Below are 15,212 nucleotides of genomic sequence, written 5' to 3'. Positions count from 1 at the left end.
CCTCGATTAATGTTGTAGTGTAAATGCTGTGAGACAACTGCACTTGCCTTCAAGGCCATAAATTGGAGACTTCTCTTCTTAATGAGTTCTTGACATCATGCAGGAGCAAATTGGAATGATCTGACCAAACTACAGTGGATAATATCTTAACAGTTTCATCTCTCTGATGAGGAATAACATTTTCCAAAGCTTTGTATTGTTCAGAAATAACTCTAAAACTATTAGTTTAGCATGGGAAGGGCTGAGTTAGAGAAAGAATGCTGTGGAACTGCTACACAGGGGTTTTTAAATTTGAATTTACATTTTACTGCATTTGGAAATACAACATGGTAGAATATGGTTCAAGGGGTTTTAGGAAGGAGCTCCTTATACATATGTATATGCATGTTGATATAGACCCATTTTGAAACTGCATATAGATTCTGGCTAATATAAATTACATTTGAATTAGAAGAAGAGTTGTTTTTATACCCTGCTTTTCACTACAAAAAGGAGTCTCAAAGTGGCTCACAATAACCTTCCCTTCTTCTCCCCAGAACAGACACCCTGTGAGACAGGTGGAGCCAAGAGAGTCCTGACATTACTGCTGTGTGAGAACAACTCTTATCAGGACTGAGACTAGCCCAAGGTTACCCAGCTGACTGTATGTGGAGGAGTGGGGAATCAAACATGGCTCACCAGATTAGAAGCTGCCACGCTAAACCACTACACCAAGCTAGCTCTTTACATGCAAAACACAAAATCAGATATAGTATGTAAAAAGGCCGCCTTGACCCCTAAAATAAATTGTCAAACGCAATCCAGAAAGGTACCTGATTTGCCCCCATCCACTCCTTGTTTACCTAGGGGAGAAAATACTGTGATAATGTAAGCAAGAGAGACCTGACTGCAGCAGGTTAGCAGCTGTCTCCAACAACTACTGTTGATGAAACAGATAAATACTGAAGTCTTCTCATGCATCTTTCATGCAGATGCACCCTTCACTGTTGTTTCAGCAATGCCAGCAAAATCTTCTGGTGCCTTTAAAGAGTAACAACTTCATTGTGGGAGAAACTTTTAGGGAGTCCACTTCATCAGGCTCGTGAAGGGTTAAACTTAATACACAAGATAAGTATACTTATGAAAAATTAATACAATGCAGGTGGGGAAAGTGTCAACAGTGAGGTCATGAAATGTCTCTGATATTTCTGAGACTGTCTTAAATCTCATGACTTTTCAGAGCCACTGTTTATGTTTTTCCCTCCCTTGCATGTTTTTTGTAATGAGCGGATTTTCTTTTATAGGTTGATGTATATATCTACCAATGGAACATGCAACCAACAAAGTGGATGCTAGTTCTAAAAAAACTTATGGCTGGTTAACTTCTACCCTGCTGTCTTTAAGGTGCCACAAAGCTGTTGCAGCCAAACCCGCACAACTGTCTAGTCCGTTAGTAACTCACAATAACATGGAGCAGTTCATAGCCACAACAGTTGCATAGGTACAGGTTGTGTCAGAAAAAATCAAGTGGTAACTTGGGTTAAATCCAGTGTGCCACACCTGGCTTGGATTGCTAAACACACGAATGCCCTTCTTATGTTGAATCAAAAGATGTTTCAAACAAATGTGACCGGACTGTTTCTCATTCACTAACGTGGGTTACCAGCTACTGCTTCTATACAATAAAGTATAATTTTAGTGCCACACAGTTCAGTGGTCTACATTTCCTATTATTCTGAAGTCTTTCCAACAATTGAACAAAGCCTTAACATAACTTAATCATGTTATGTCTATCCAGTTGGTTCATCACAAAGACAGACAATAAGCTGCATGGTGGTTGATTTGTTTCCATCCAAATCAAAGCCCCCAGACATAGCAAAGCTCCTGATCCTTTCTGCATAGTTTTATCTGAGTTCCAAATTAGTAGGTGTAAGGGAGCCAGTGTAGCAGCTGTACAGAAGCCCAGGCATTTAATTTGAGAGAGCCCTATTGTTGCATAACTTACAAACTACTCAGTACAGATAGACACAGTTGAAATCACATTGCCTGTAAGACTCAGACCTTAAAGTTTTTCTGGTATTGCAAAAATCTTGAAAGTCTTGGTTTTGGTCTTGACCACTATCCACCAAGGAATGAAAGTAAAGCATAGGATACCTGCCCTTATAACAGGCAGAAAGAATTCAGTGTAGCCTGACAAGAGTCAAGTGATGGACATGGCAATAGCTAACACTGCAGTACTCTGTAACTCAGCCAGCTTGGTGTGGTGGTTAGGAGCATGGACTTCTAATCTGGCGAGCCAGGTTTCATTCTGCACTCCCCCACATGCAACCGGCTGGGTGACCTTGGGCTCGCCAGGGCACTGATAGAGTTGTTCTGACCGAGCAGTGATATTAGGGCTCTCTCAGCCTCACCTTCCTCACAGGTTGTCTGTTGTGGGGAGAGGAAAGGGAAGGCAACGGTAAGCTGCTTTGAGATGCCTTTGGGTAGAGAAAAGTGATCTATAAGAACCAACACCATCCTTTCTGGGGAGAATTATTTGCAACTTGTGCCCTGCTTCAGAAGGACTGGGCAACCACACACATACACACAAACCCTATTAAGCTCCCTCAGGACTGAGGCACTTTGTAATGGCCTTTTTAAATAATTAAATTGTATCTGAGTAGGTTGTCACCCCAAAGACATTGGATGGGGTGGTTGCATAGGGACAGATGTAATGGAAATATGTGGAGCAAGTATATCACCTCAGAACACGCATGGATGACTATGTGAAAAGCTTTTAACATCTGGAAAACCAACATCTGGAAGGAAGCAGCAATGCTGCTTAAAAGCTTTTGTTTTAAAACCCCTGGGCATGGTAAGTATGGCACGATGCCATGAGAGCTGTACCCCATGCCTGCTTGCATACTTGGATTAACTCCCACTATTTTTGTTTTCATTCTCTGAATGTTTTCAGAACTCAGATGACTTGATGTCCTGTTATCTGAAATAGTCATTTCTTCCAAGGTAATTTCTTTCTTCAGAAACTGCAGAGTTTTTATTGTTTTAGAAAAAAATAATAAAGAGGAAAAAACCTTTGCAACTCAGTGCCACATGGAAGAACATGAACTTCAGCGTTAGCCTCACTCACTCTGATTTTCTGGCACCCTGAGAATGTTCGTAGAAATCAAGTGAACAGTGATTAAAGACAGAGCTAACCTACCCTCTCTTCACCAGCACGCTGAAATCTCTTGCTCCATTCTTTCAACCAAGACCCTAACTTAATATTTCAAAAAAGTTAACAGTTCTACACCACTGCTGTGTAGATTGGAACTTTACATAGTGCCTAAACTTAAGCTACTTCGCTGGAAAGTTTGTTTTCCTATTGGTGCGTGAAAGCATGCCATTTAATGATTTCAGTAGCATGTAGTATACACGGGACTTCCCCCCAAAGTGCACTGATTGCTCGTAAAGCTCAGGAGATAAAGCTTTGAGGGAAAGAGTAAAAATAAAAATGGAACAGCCCTAGCAGATGCTGCGCTGCATGGGTTTCCGTTTCCAGAATAAATTTTAGACCTCGTTCAATTAATCAACCACTCAAAGTATATCTCCTCATCCCAATCCTTCTGTGCAAGAGATATACATCTCTCTCATGCCAGGCTGTTTAAATTGATGAGTGCATCTGATGAAATGCACATCTCTGGCCAAGGCCACTAGCTGCTGGGCTGCAAAAGACCACTGGAGCTGCATCAGGGTATATCTGTACTCAGAAAAACAAGCATTTCTGCAATTTGCCTGTCTCTATAAAACTATATGACTTTAATTTTAGTTTGATTGGGCAGTCTTTCCTAACAGATCTTATGCTTTCCAGCAGCTTTTTAAAAGGATTGCAAAGCAATTACTTTATCCAAATTAACAGCAGACAGAGCATATTAGCACTTGCTTTATTTCTTACTGATGATCATTCATTTGCTGCACTCCACAGCCTGTAAATGTCATTGTATCACAATACCTATCTGGTACAGATAACTCATGATCAGGACCCAAAATACTTCCATCCCTCAGTATACCAATGTGGACTGATACAGGAAAAATACTTTCCTGAAAAGCAATATCTGATTGCCATAAATACCTCGTTATACAATTGATATATGTTGTTACTTCTTAAAATACATATTCTCCTAAGCCATAATTAAACTGCAACTGTTAACATCTATTTGCGTATTGAATCCTCCCAAGAATAATTTGCATTCTAAATTTTTAAAGAACGGGTTTCTTTTGGGAGCAAGAACCAAACAGCTGTAGAATTTTTTTCAGTGCTATTTTTTTACATAAGAATGAACACCTGAACACTCAGGTGCAGTATCAGTTGCCTGGCAGTCTCTAGCTTGCCTTTGATTCTGTTGGGGAGATCAAGTTGCATTCCTACAGTATAATTATTAAGTCCAGCAGGAGGGGGTAATATTAATAAGCCCATGTGCTCTCGAGTTCAGGAAGGGAAGAAGTTTCAAACTGTCACTATGGAGCAGCAGGAACTCTGCTTAATAGGGAACATACATAAGAATCACACACAGGGAGAACATCAGAATACAGAAAGCTTACAGGGGCCTCGTACACTGTAATCCTTAGCACATTTACTGGAAGGAAGGGCTGCTGAAAAGAATGCCACTTATATGATGGTGGTACCCAGAACAGGACTGATGTAAACTTTGGACATGTATGCCTTCCTTCCAGCACACAGAAGTCCTAATGTGAGCTGGGGTCTGTCAGATCCACTCATTGAAAATGATGTATGTGTCTCATGGGAGGTGTTTTAAGATTTAAAGTATTGGTTCCTATTCAAGGATCTGCACACAGTGGGTCAGGCACATGCACCCAACGATTACTTCTCCACCTTGCATCTGGCCACCAACCCCCAGCACTGATACTCATGTGTGCGTACTCAAGACACACATACACAGCGTTCTGTGAAGCAGAGCCTAGAAGGCTTTCCTAATATATTGTAGGGACATGACCCATTTGTCAGGAGGCAGTTGTTCATGTTAGCCATTAGGAAGCCTGCCAGGAGCTCCTAGGGGCCAAAATACATGTACAATTCTATGCACCTTATTTTAAAAGCCCCCTCCCATTCCTCCGTATTTCTGCACTGCATCCTATTGCCCCAAGCTGTGGCACCGCTCTCCCATCCACTCAGCAGCACCCAGCCAAACACTCCACTGGCAAAGGCATCATTATTCCCTGTCCAGTTGGCTTATTTGCAGGAGATCATATTGGAACCCTGTTTTGGAACCCAAAATCCTGTATAAGTTATTTAAGGCATTTCTTTGATACACGTGGAGGAAAGGAATCAATGCAGCTCAGATCAAATCCATTAAGTATAAACAGGTGGGGGGAGTCCTAAGCATACATATGCACTGTGTTCAGAATTGAATAAGGCATCTAGACTTCAAACCTAAATTTAAAGAGGAAATGAAACCTAATAATATGGTTCACTATCAGTACTGTATAATGGGTTCAAGCAGCCTTTTTCAACCTTTTGACCATGGAGGAGCCCCTGAAATAATTTTTCAGACTTTGAGGAGGCCCAGAAGTGATGTCTGCTGGTCACGTCCCCTGCCAGGCCCCCAAAAGTGGCATCACTATCCACATCCTTAGCCCGCCTTGTGCTCCCTCCTCCCCCTGCTTCCCTCCTGCTGCTCTGCATCATGGAGGCCAGAAAGAAGAGCAGGAGCTGAGAAGACAGCCTGGGCTTCCCACATGCCATGCCACTTCAGAGCTCCCGCAGACCCCTGGTTGGGAATCCCTGGGTTAGAGTATTGGGCTAAGACTATTCAGGTGGGTGGCCATGTTAGTCTGAAGCAGTACAAAATTTGAGTCCAGTGACTCCTTTAAGACCAACAAAGTTTTATTTGAGGTGGAGGCTTTTATATGCCTGTACACTTCCTCAGATAGAAGTATACATACATATGGAAGCTTGAATCTTGAATAAAACTTTGTTGGTCTTAAAGGTGTCACTGGACTCAAATTTTGTTTTACTGCTTCAGACCAACACAGCTCCCCACCGGAACAGCTGAGGAAGTGGTATCTGAAGAAGTGTGCATGCACACAAAAGCTTATATCTTGAGTAAAATTTTATTGGATTAAGACTTGACAGACCCCAGTTCAAATCCACATTCTGCCACAGAACTTTACTGTGACCTTGGGTCAGCCACACACATTCACCCTAGCCTACCCCACAGGGCTGTTATCAGGATAAAATGGAGGAGAGAATAATGGGCACCACTTTGATTTCCTTTGGGCATAAAGACAGGGTATGCGTGAAGTCAAATGCATATATAAATTCCTTAGGGTATCTCCAAAATATGGTCAGGCTGCATCTAGTAGTAGTCCATTAAGGTGATCCAAGAGAGAAAGAGAAGGATCCCTTGTGCCAATCTGGCCAATGCAACCCACCAATGGTTGAATGAATTCCGCCAGCCAGCAGTGCACACCTATGCGTATGCATTTTTGAGCAAGATATGCACAGTCAAGTCTCAAAGCAACTGAGTTTCTTCAGAACAGTGCTGGGCTATGTAGTGTCAGTGCCCCATTATTGTTGAGAAAGTAAGACAGAAGAAAGTCAGATGTAGCTATTACCATTATTTCTAAAGTATTTGACTGATGTTTGCATAAATCTAAATGCCATCTGGGTAAATCATCAAATATTGTATTGTTCCTCTAACTTAAGAGTTTAATGAAGGTAACTGTTCTCAGGACAGAGATCCCATACATTTGTACACAAATGACTTTCCACTGCCAGTGTCCCACTGATCTTCTGCATGAATCTAATAATTGTTTCTGGAACCAGCACACAAACTATGCTTCTGTGCTGGACAGGAAGAGCCCTAGACTCCCAAACTGAAGCTATTTTAAAAGAAGTACTGAAAGGGAGATCCTGCTGCCAGTCCCTTTCTTGCCTTTAAACAAGATTATGCAGAAGTTGTTTCTCCTTGTAATAGGGAATAAATATGTAATCAAAAAGAGGACAGGATTCAAAAGAAATCTGGAAATTGTGCTGGACTCCAATGTACTAGTGAGTATCTTAACTGCTGGCACTTCCTGGACAAATTCAATGCTGTACTCCCTGGCCCTTGCTGAAATTCAGTAACTGCATCACTTTGAAATTGCCTGAAGTCAGAAACCCTTATAAACAACCTGTCAGGCTTAACTAGGATATCCTAGGAAAACGTATTGAGCAAACAAATGCTTGGAGCTTCCTATAGAAACCCTGTTTGGTTTCCCACCCACATCTTTAAGCCATGCATTGTATCATGACCATTCACTTTTCTACCACAGGGCAACAGGTGCTGGTGGCAAAAGAAATCTGACTCAGCACCTGAATCTCCCCGTACATGGGTTGTATAATCATCATCATTTCTATTCTGACCATATGGAGCTGCCTGAATCAGACCATGGATTCTTCTGACCTGATACTTTATTCTGGCAGCAGTTCTTAGAGATAAATCAAGTGGAGGAAAGCCTTTTCCTGTACCTGCTAACATTTAAGTGAGGGTACCAGGGACTCAAGGCTCCTGCATGCCCCAGTTCTTCAAGGGAAGTTTTCACCACCAGCTCATCTGTAACTAGGAATATGAATGACACCACATGATTTAGGTGTAGCAGAGCTCAAGCATAGTACTGTATTATTGCTTTTGAACTGCATTAATAAATGTAACTCATGCCAGAGGAAGCACTTAATGCATTAGCTGTGCAACAGCCCAGTGAAACTAGTTATTATTTCCATTTTATAAAGAGGATCAAGCCAAAGAACTCGTGAACTTGCCTCAAAATCATCCCTATTGAATCCAATACAGATTAAGCAGGGATTTAAACGCAGCTGAATATCTAGGAGACAAACAATACAAGTAACTGGTAGACTTAGTATACATGAGCATACCTTACCAACAGGCTAAAATTTTCCAATTCAAATTAAGCCACTTATCATTGAGCATGCCCTGAACTGACTAAAGTACATCATAATATTTAACTCATTTAGGTTCCCAGCAATCCTCTGGAGAAGGGAAGACATTAGGATCATTGAACAAGTGGGGAACTGGAACTAGGACAACAGTATGCTGCCTTACCACAGTCCCCACTGAGTTGGTGGCTGTGCTGGGCCATCAACTGATTGTCTATAGAGTTTTAACTTTACTCTCCCACTGCCTCCCTGTGTTGAGTTTGCAGGTACTACACATCTTCAGTACCCTACTACTGTAGCAGCGATCACTGCTGTTGTGTGCTGCTCATCCCAGAGTGCCGCATAACACTGGAAGTTCCCATACCAGTTGGTTGGGGCTAGTTGCACTGAGTCCTTCCTATGAAACCATTGCCAGACAACAATACAATGGACAAAAGACCTGCATATCAGCCATGTGGCTACAGCACTGTGGAATGAATGAAGCCACAGAAAAGCAGTTGGCATACTTTGATTGCAACACAGGAAAGGGCACCTTATCTTGTCCCAAACCCGTTTTTGTCCTCCAGTCTCAACCATTTCTTCCTTTTCCCTTGCTGCAGGTATCGTTTAGGTATCACTGTAGATTGTACAATGAATGGCGTCGGACCAATCAAAGAGTTCTACTTCTCATCCCAAAGTCTGCCGGCATCCCTTCCAACCAGCAGTCCTTGCTGGGCCTGCATTCAGTCAAGAGGAACTCAAAGGAGACAATCGTCTAATGATGCTTCTCTCATACTGGGGCCATGAACTACATGAGGGAGGGGCTGATTCTGTCCCAAACTTGGCAGTGTTATAGTCCGAATGACAAGAGTCTTTGCAGAAGAAAGACAGCTTGACTGTTGCAACTGAAATCATGGACGCAGCAATCATATATTTGCTAAGATGCCAAACATGTAAAAAAATTTAGCAAATACTGTATGACATTCTCCAATACCATGTTGATAGCTGCACCGCTAGCGATGCAACCCTTTTTTATCGTTGTTTAAAGATATTAAACTATGAAGGCTAAACAATACAAAACACATTTGTTCTCTTATTTCTTTGGCGATTCAGCTTGAATCAATGATGCATCTTCTGTTCAGATGAACAAAGAGAAAAGAATATTTTTCCACGTTTGGAATTATCTGGAATATCTTGAAGTGACATTTCTGTTTACAAAGAGAGAAGTCATTTGACATTTAGGTATATTAATTTCAGAGAGGATCAATAGAGGAAGTTCATAAGAAACACCTTGTACACAGTGTTGACAAGTACATGAAGTATGCACACTTGAGACTCTTAAAATCAAGCCAACAACAGTCCAGAGCTACAGGTGTTTTTAGTGAAGCCAGCACTCCATGTAAGTAAGAACCTCCTCTCTCTCCAATTTCAAAAGGAAGCTCCACTAATATAGGCTTTGGCCCCAAAACTAGAGAATAAGGGAGCCTCTGCTCATGAGGAGCTCCTCATAGCAGCAGTATCATAATTTCCCACCAAATACAAGATGTTGTAGGGACAATCAGATCCCCCTCTACAAGTTTTCTTTAAATTGAGAGAATCTAATATTTAACATGGGCAACACTGAATGGATATTTGGTAGTTTATCATTAGGTACTAAAAGCTGTCTGGTAAGGAGAGTGTGTACTCCACCTGGTCTGCTAATGCTGCACTCAAGCAATACAATAGGGCTGACAAGAGTTCCTGACAATCCCCTGCTTCCAGAGTCCAGGGAGGATAGGGGAACGTGTTGGGGAATACTGCAGCCCACCTGATGCCCATAGCACTGTTGTAGAGCACTTCTTCCTTGATTAGATTCTCAAAGATGCCTGAAGTCCTCCTCGGAAAAGACAGTAAGGGAAAAACACATTGGGGGGGGGGGGTTAAAAGTTGTGTAACATCCTGGGTGAACAAAGTACGCCAGAACAGAGTTTGGCTGAATTATCCAAGTTTACTTAGTGGGGGAGGGGAGCTCCTGCATACTTAATCAAGCACAGGCTCATTAGTCATGTTTGAGGAAGCCTGGACCTGCCTTGCATAACAATGAATTAAGCTACAGCCCTGCTGGGTTTCCAGCTTGACAGGTAAATTTAGATGGGAATATATATAAGCCCCAACTTCTTTATGCCAGAGAGAATAAGGCCTCTTTGTAGGCATATTTACAACAGCTTTACAATTACAGGCAGCTCACAATTTAGAACTCAGTTGCTCAAAATGCTATTCCTGGGTGGCACATCTTGCCTGGAATGACCCTTTCTCAAAAAGAGGGAGACAAACCAGCCATCATTCCAGTCAATTATGTTTAGAACTGGCAAATGTTGCTGCTAAGATAATGACATGCCACTTATTTGCAATTTTAAAATATTTCCCCCCAAAATATAGCACACATTTAGAGGCATTTTCAGCATGTGTGGCATTTCTTGTTCTGTAGGGGAAAAATAAGAATGTAAGTAAAATGGCAATAAGGAAGCCAAGCTTACATTGTTTATGGGCTGGAAAGCTGTTCTTTAATCACCAAGATCATTAATGCTAACATTTACAGCTGTCAAACTAAGAAGTCCTTGATCATCTGCCTTTTAGAAATGGTAAGAGAATAGTTACATGAATTAGAGTATCACCAATAGTTCACTATAAATGCCTTTTTTCTGTGTCCTTAAAAGTATAAAAACTTACAATATAATGAAAGGTATGGTTCAATTTTAGAAGGGCAGCTTTAATATTACCGTATATACTCCTGTATAAGCTGAGTTTCTCAGCACAGTATTCACTGAAAAAGTGTTCTTTGGCTTATACATGGGTATATACGGTAATTGAAATAACAGCCTACTCCCAGCCAGCCAATCGTTACATTGCTTCTGCAAGCCTCCTGCAAGCTGAAGCTTGCTTGCTCTAGCTGCTTGTAGGACAGCAAGTTTGACTGCCTTCCCTTCTTCCAAACTATTCTTTTGGTTTCTGTGGGTGGGGTGGGTTTTGGGGGTGCTTTGGGATTTACTATTTATCCTAATGTTTATTTCTTCTTTTTTCTGAGGGGCTGCATTGTTTGCCTTTTCTTCTTGGGGTTGTGTTTCTATTAAAAATGGATTTTTGCAGTTCTTTCTTTCAGTGTTGAGTTTTATAGTTCTTTATTTCAGTGTTTTGTTCTGGGGGGGGGGCACTGTAGCTGTAGTTAGAGTAGTCCATTCTCCCAGTTTGGTAGCTGTTGTACTTGTTGTAGGAGGTTGCCAACTTTGGGTACTGTTCTGCTCTGGTTTGCTGCCCCTCTTGCACTTACAGAGCTAGTTTTCTGTTTTTTCTTTGAAATAAGTATTCAAAAACATTGAACCTACTGGTGCCTCAATTAATGTAAATTTACCAGTAACTGCTGCATTTTCCACCCTCGGCTTATACGAGAGTCAATAAGTTTGCTCAGATTTTGTGGTAAAATTAGGTGCCTCGGCTTATATGCGAGTATATACGGTACTTCCTCATGGCTTGTTAAAGTTACATGCCAGAGCCAAAATAACAATGAGCCATTCAGTTCACAGTGCCAATGATTAAGACCCCGCCCCCAGTACTCCCTTGCTTTGGCAGACGGTTAAGGGATATCTGCTCAGCTAGCAACTGGAAGCACTCTCAACTGCTTCATGTACACAAGTGATACTCAGTGACTCAGTAGTCATTGGTGGAAGAGGAAGTAATTTCACCCCTGTCCATACTGTAGCCTCCAGACCCATTTGGATATTACTCCCCAGGTCCAGCAACCCTGGAATAAACTTTTCTGGGCTCAGAAATGGTTGTGGCAGTAGAGGGGATCCTTGCACAGACCAAGCAAGGATACAACCCATGCTGGCAATATCCTTGTCAACAAAGTAGCAGGTCTCCCAAACAGCAGCAAGTCAACCTCTGAAAAGAATAGCAGTGAAGCATGAAAGAGACAAGGGCACAGGAGAATGAAAAGGTACATCTGGACTTACTCATTTATATGAGAGGGGAGAGAATACTTGTGTCTAAGACTTTTTGGTAGTACAGAATATTGCATTATTGCCTACATGTCCCAGTCACTACCTACTGCTTGGGATGAGCGGAAGCAGTGACAGGGCCACACATCTTTTTAATAATTTCAAAGAGGAACCAGCGTATGAAGCAGGCTTTGTCAATCAGAGTTTCATGAAACCCTGGGGTTACTTGATAGCCCCACAAATGTTTTCCAAATAGGTGGAAGTTAAAAAATGTGTTAAACATTTATCAAGTGATATGACCATATATGCTTAAGTTGAACACCCCCCCCCCCCAATGGCAGGCCTTGAGGGGATGGGAAGGGAAGGGTCGCCAGGTGGGCATGTACACAGCTATGCTTCCAAGCCATATTCTGCATGATCACACCACTTCTAGGCTATCTCGATGCCTGAAAAATGTTTCAAGGGTTTCTCAACAGTAAAAAAGTTGAGAAAGGCTGATATAAAGGATCATCATGTTGTAAATTGAAATCGTAACAGAGACAGATAAAAAAAGGAAGTGGAAGCGTACTGCAATGCAGAGAACTTGCTATGGAATGAGGACTGTAAATTACATGTAAAATTGCACATAAAGACCTGCATGCAGGTTTCATACTACCTTGCTAACGATGGCCACACAGTAGCAGCCACAAGTTTAGGCAGTAATTTATGTTTGGTTTTTTAAAAGGTTAACATTGGGAACCTTCCCAGGAAAGTACACATGAGCTGTTTTGACCTTTGTGAGATGCTGAAGAGTTTGTTTAGGATTGCATTTGACCAATTTGGTTTTTATTGATACAGCCCTAATCATGATTTTAAAGTGTGGTTTTTCTGTTTTAATAGTTATTTTGTTAACATTGCTAGCTGCCTTGAGTTCCATAAAGTAGAAAGACAGATAATATATATTTTAAATAAAATAAAGGCCCAGAATATGTCAGATCTGAGAAAACTCAGGACAATAGTGTTTTATGATACTTACTAGTAATCAAGCCCACTGTAGCTGAAATACAGCGGTCGCTAGCGGGGCAGTGTGCAGCCCCCGAGCCGGCAGGCCGCCGGCAAGTGAGCCACGGCAAGCTGCACTGTGCGTGGCTCGCAGTTGCCGGCGTGCCGGCGTGCGGCCAATCGGAGAGCCCAATCGGCAGGCGCAAAGCGCCTGCCGATTGGGCCCTCCGATTGTCAGTCCGAGGAAGGGGCCAATCGGCACCCTTCCTTATCCCGGACAGAGCCCGCCCTAACTCCTCCCCACCAGCCCTTACGGCATTATTTAGTCCGCGACGCCACAGGCGGTGTTAAGATAACAATGTGTTGATGTGTGCAAATTTATGTTCCTCATCTAGAGTGATTACATCCAGGATGTAGACAAAATGGGATGTACAAAACACATACAGAATTTGCTTTAGGCCTACTGTGCAAACTGCGAATCAAAAGGAAAAACATTTAAAAAATTTAAAGCCAACAAGCCTTCCTTTAGAGTAGTGATCCCCAACCTGTGGGCCGCCGACCACATGTGGTCCTTCGACTAATAGGAGGTGGGCCGCGAAGGACGCCTTCTCCCCCCCCACCGGCCCTTTACAACACACTTTGGGTGTCATTGTCTCCCATCAGTCCCAGATGGGACTATCTCGTTACAGAGAAACAAGCTCAGGGTTCCCACTGATTTGTCATTGTCATGAGTTAAAATTTCCATGAAAATAAAATGTTCCTTATGTTCATTGTTGTGGCGTGTCTGTATCTGAAGGGATGTTTAAACATTAACATAGCGATCAGAGAGCGTTAGGGCAGTGGTTGAGAGTAGAGGAGTAAACTACCCCCCCCCCACCGGGCCTCAGTAAAAGGCGTTGAGTGGTCCCCGGTGATAAAAAGGTTGGGGACCACTGCTTTAGAGAACCAATTCTGTCTTAATATATTTCCTGACCTCCTGAATAAGAGCATTTCAAGACAGGTATTTCAAACATATCAAAATAAATATAAATTGTTATGCCATTTCAGAAGATAAAACAATGCCTTCAAAAGTTTACTTTCCAGTACCCAGTGGTTTATTTACCATATTTATTCACTTAAATTAACACCCCTCTCTTTGTCCAACAGGGATCTAGAATGGATTATGTAATTCTCTTCATCCTCACGTAATTCTCTCCTTCACTTCATAACCTAAGCGGTAAGTCAGATGCAGTTTGTGGCTGGCATAAAGTCCCCCCAGCAAATTTCCATGGCTCACTCATGATTTCAACCTGGGTCCCCCACATCCTGGTCTAACACTCTAACCATTGCACCACAATTGTGCCTCGTGTTGAAGCTTAACATTCCAAAGCCAGGTCTGTTTGTTGTGTATGCAGAGTAAGAAACAGCCATGAATGAAGAAACCAGAGGGGAGAGGGGAAGGAAAGCTGTTATAATGTTGGCTTAGATCAAGTATGGTTGTGTCTATAGGGGAGCAGGCTGAAAATTCTCAGAACTTTGATGCCTCAACCTGTCTGCAGGCTGAATCAGTGAATGCCTGAAGAGCCACTGTCAGCCAGCTTACATATATGACAGACACAGACAGCCTCCCGAGAGGATTTTCAGCCACCCCTGCTGTTAAGTGCAAACCCAGTGTTTGGTTTTGTGTTCTCATCAGGGCAGGAGGAAAAATTCCCACAGGAAGCTTTCAGATGTCTCAGAATCTGTCCTCTATCAAAAATCAAGCTAGTACAGTGAATGCCTGAAGAAGAGACTGCAGCTATTAACAAAGCCAGTTTCCATAAAACTGGCCTAACATAGTTCTTTCTGGAAGAAATTCACATCTACACAATGAGAATCTATTGGAAGGCCAACATTTGTGTCAAGAATAAGAGCCTGCCTCTTCATTGTTCTCTGCACTCAGGAGTTGACAATTTGTATCTAAAGCTATGATACTTTACTGAAAATTTTTATCCTATCCATAGTAATGAATAAAAGTTACTTTCCCTGATGTCTCATGAAGTAACTGCTTTTAGGAGATAACTTGGATTTAGTATGTCCATAGAAGGTGTGTGCAGAGGGAAGACCATCTGGATTATCAAACTTCACAGTATGTTATCTTCAGACACATAGTATTTAAAATCTGATTCTGGACCTCTACAACCAGCTCAGTTTGTAATCTAAAAAGATTTTTCAAGAAGAAAATTGGGTGAAAAAGGAAGGAGACATTCTCACAATACCAAGGGAAACTCACAGCTGACTAGAACTCAAGCAAACAGGCTAGGTGACGTTACATAATCTAAAAGTTTTTGATCAGCTTGCTTCATGAAACTGAAATGGCTATTGTGGAAGGTAGTTACACAATAGGG

General features: G+C 42.0%; 1 protein-coding gene and 1 long non-coding RNA gene across 4 annotated transcripts in view; both read left to right on the top strand.

Annotated features, from left to right (window-relative positions):
• The window catches only part of MARCHF3 (membrane associated ring-CH-type finger 3), a 108,309-nt gene extending 99,338 nt beyond the window's left edge, over window positions 1-8,971 (top strand). Inside the window, exons 5-6 of one of the 3 annotated variants that reach the window (XM_077344450.1) lie at window positions 2,933-2,982; window positions 8,512-8,971. In XM_077344450.1, coding sequence (XP_077200565.1) covers window positions 2,933-2,968 — 36 coding nt within the window. In that variant the 3' untranslated portion in view covers window positions 2,969-2,982; window positions 8,512-8,971. The other 2 variants (XM_077344448.1, XM_077344449.1) reach the window with 2 other exon arrangements.
• Window positions 8,972-13,653: 4,682 nt separating this feature from the next.
• Window positions 13,654-15,212, top strand: part of LOC143840960 (uncharacterized) — a 31,075-nt gene continuing 29,516 nt past the window's right edge. The window contains exon 1 of the long non-coding RNA XR_013232493.1: window positions 13,654-14,062. This is a non-coding gene — a long non-coding RNA (uncharacterized LOC143840960). The remainder of the gene's footprint in view (window positions 14,063-15,212) is intronic.

This window comes from Paroedura picta, chromosome 7, assembly GCF_049243985.1.
Source record: "Paroedura picta isolate Pp20150507F chromosome 7, Ppicta_v3.0, whole genome shotgun sequence".
Taxonomy (NCBI): domain Eukaryota; kingdom Metazoa; phylum Chordata; class Lepidosauria; order Squamata; family Gekkonidae; genus Paroedura; species Paroedura picta.
Note: the sequence above shows the minus strand (reverse complement) of the source record. Positions and strands in the feature narration are given on the sequence as shown.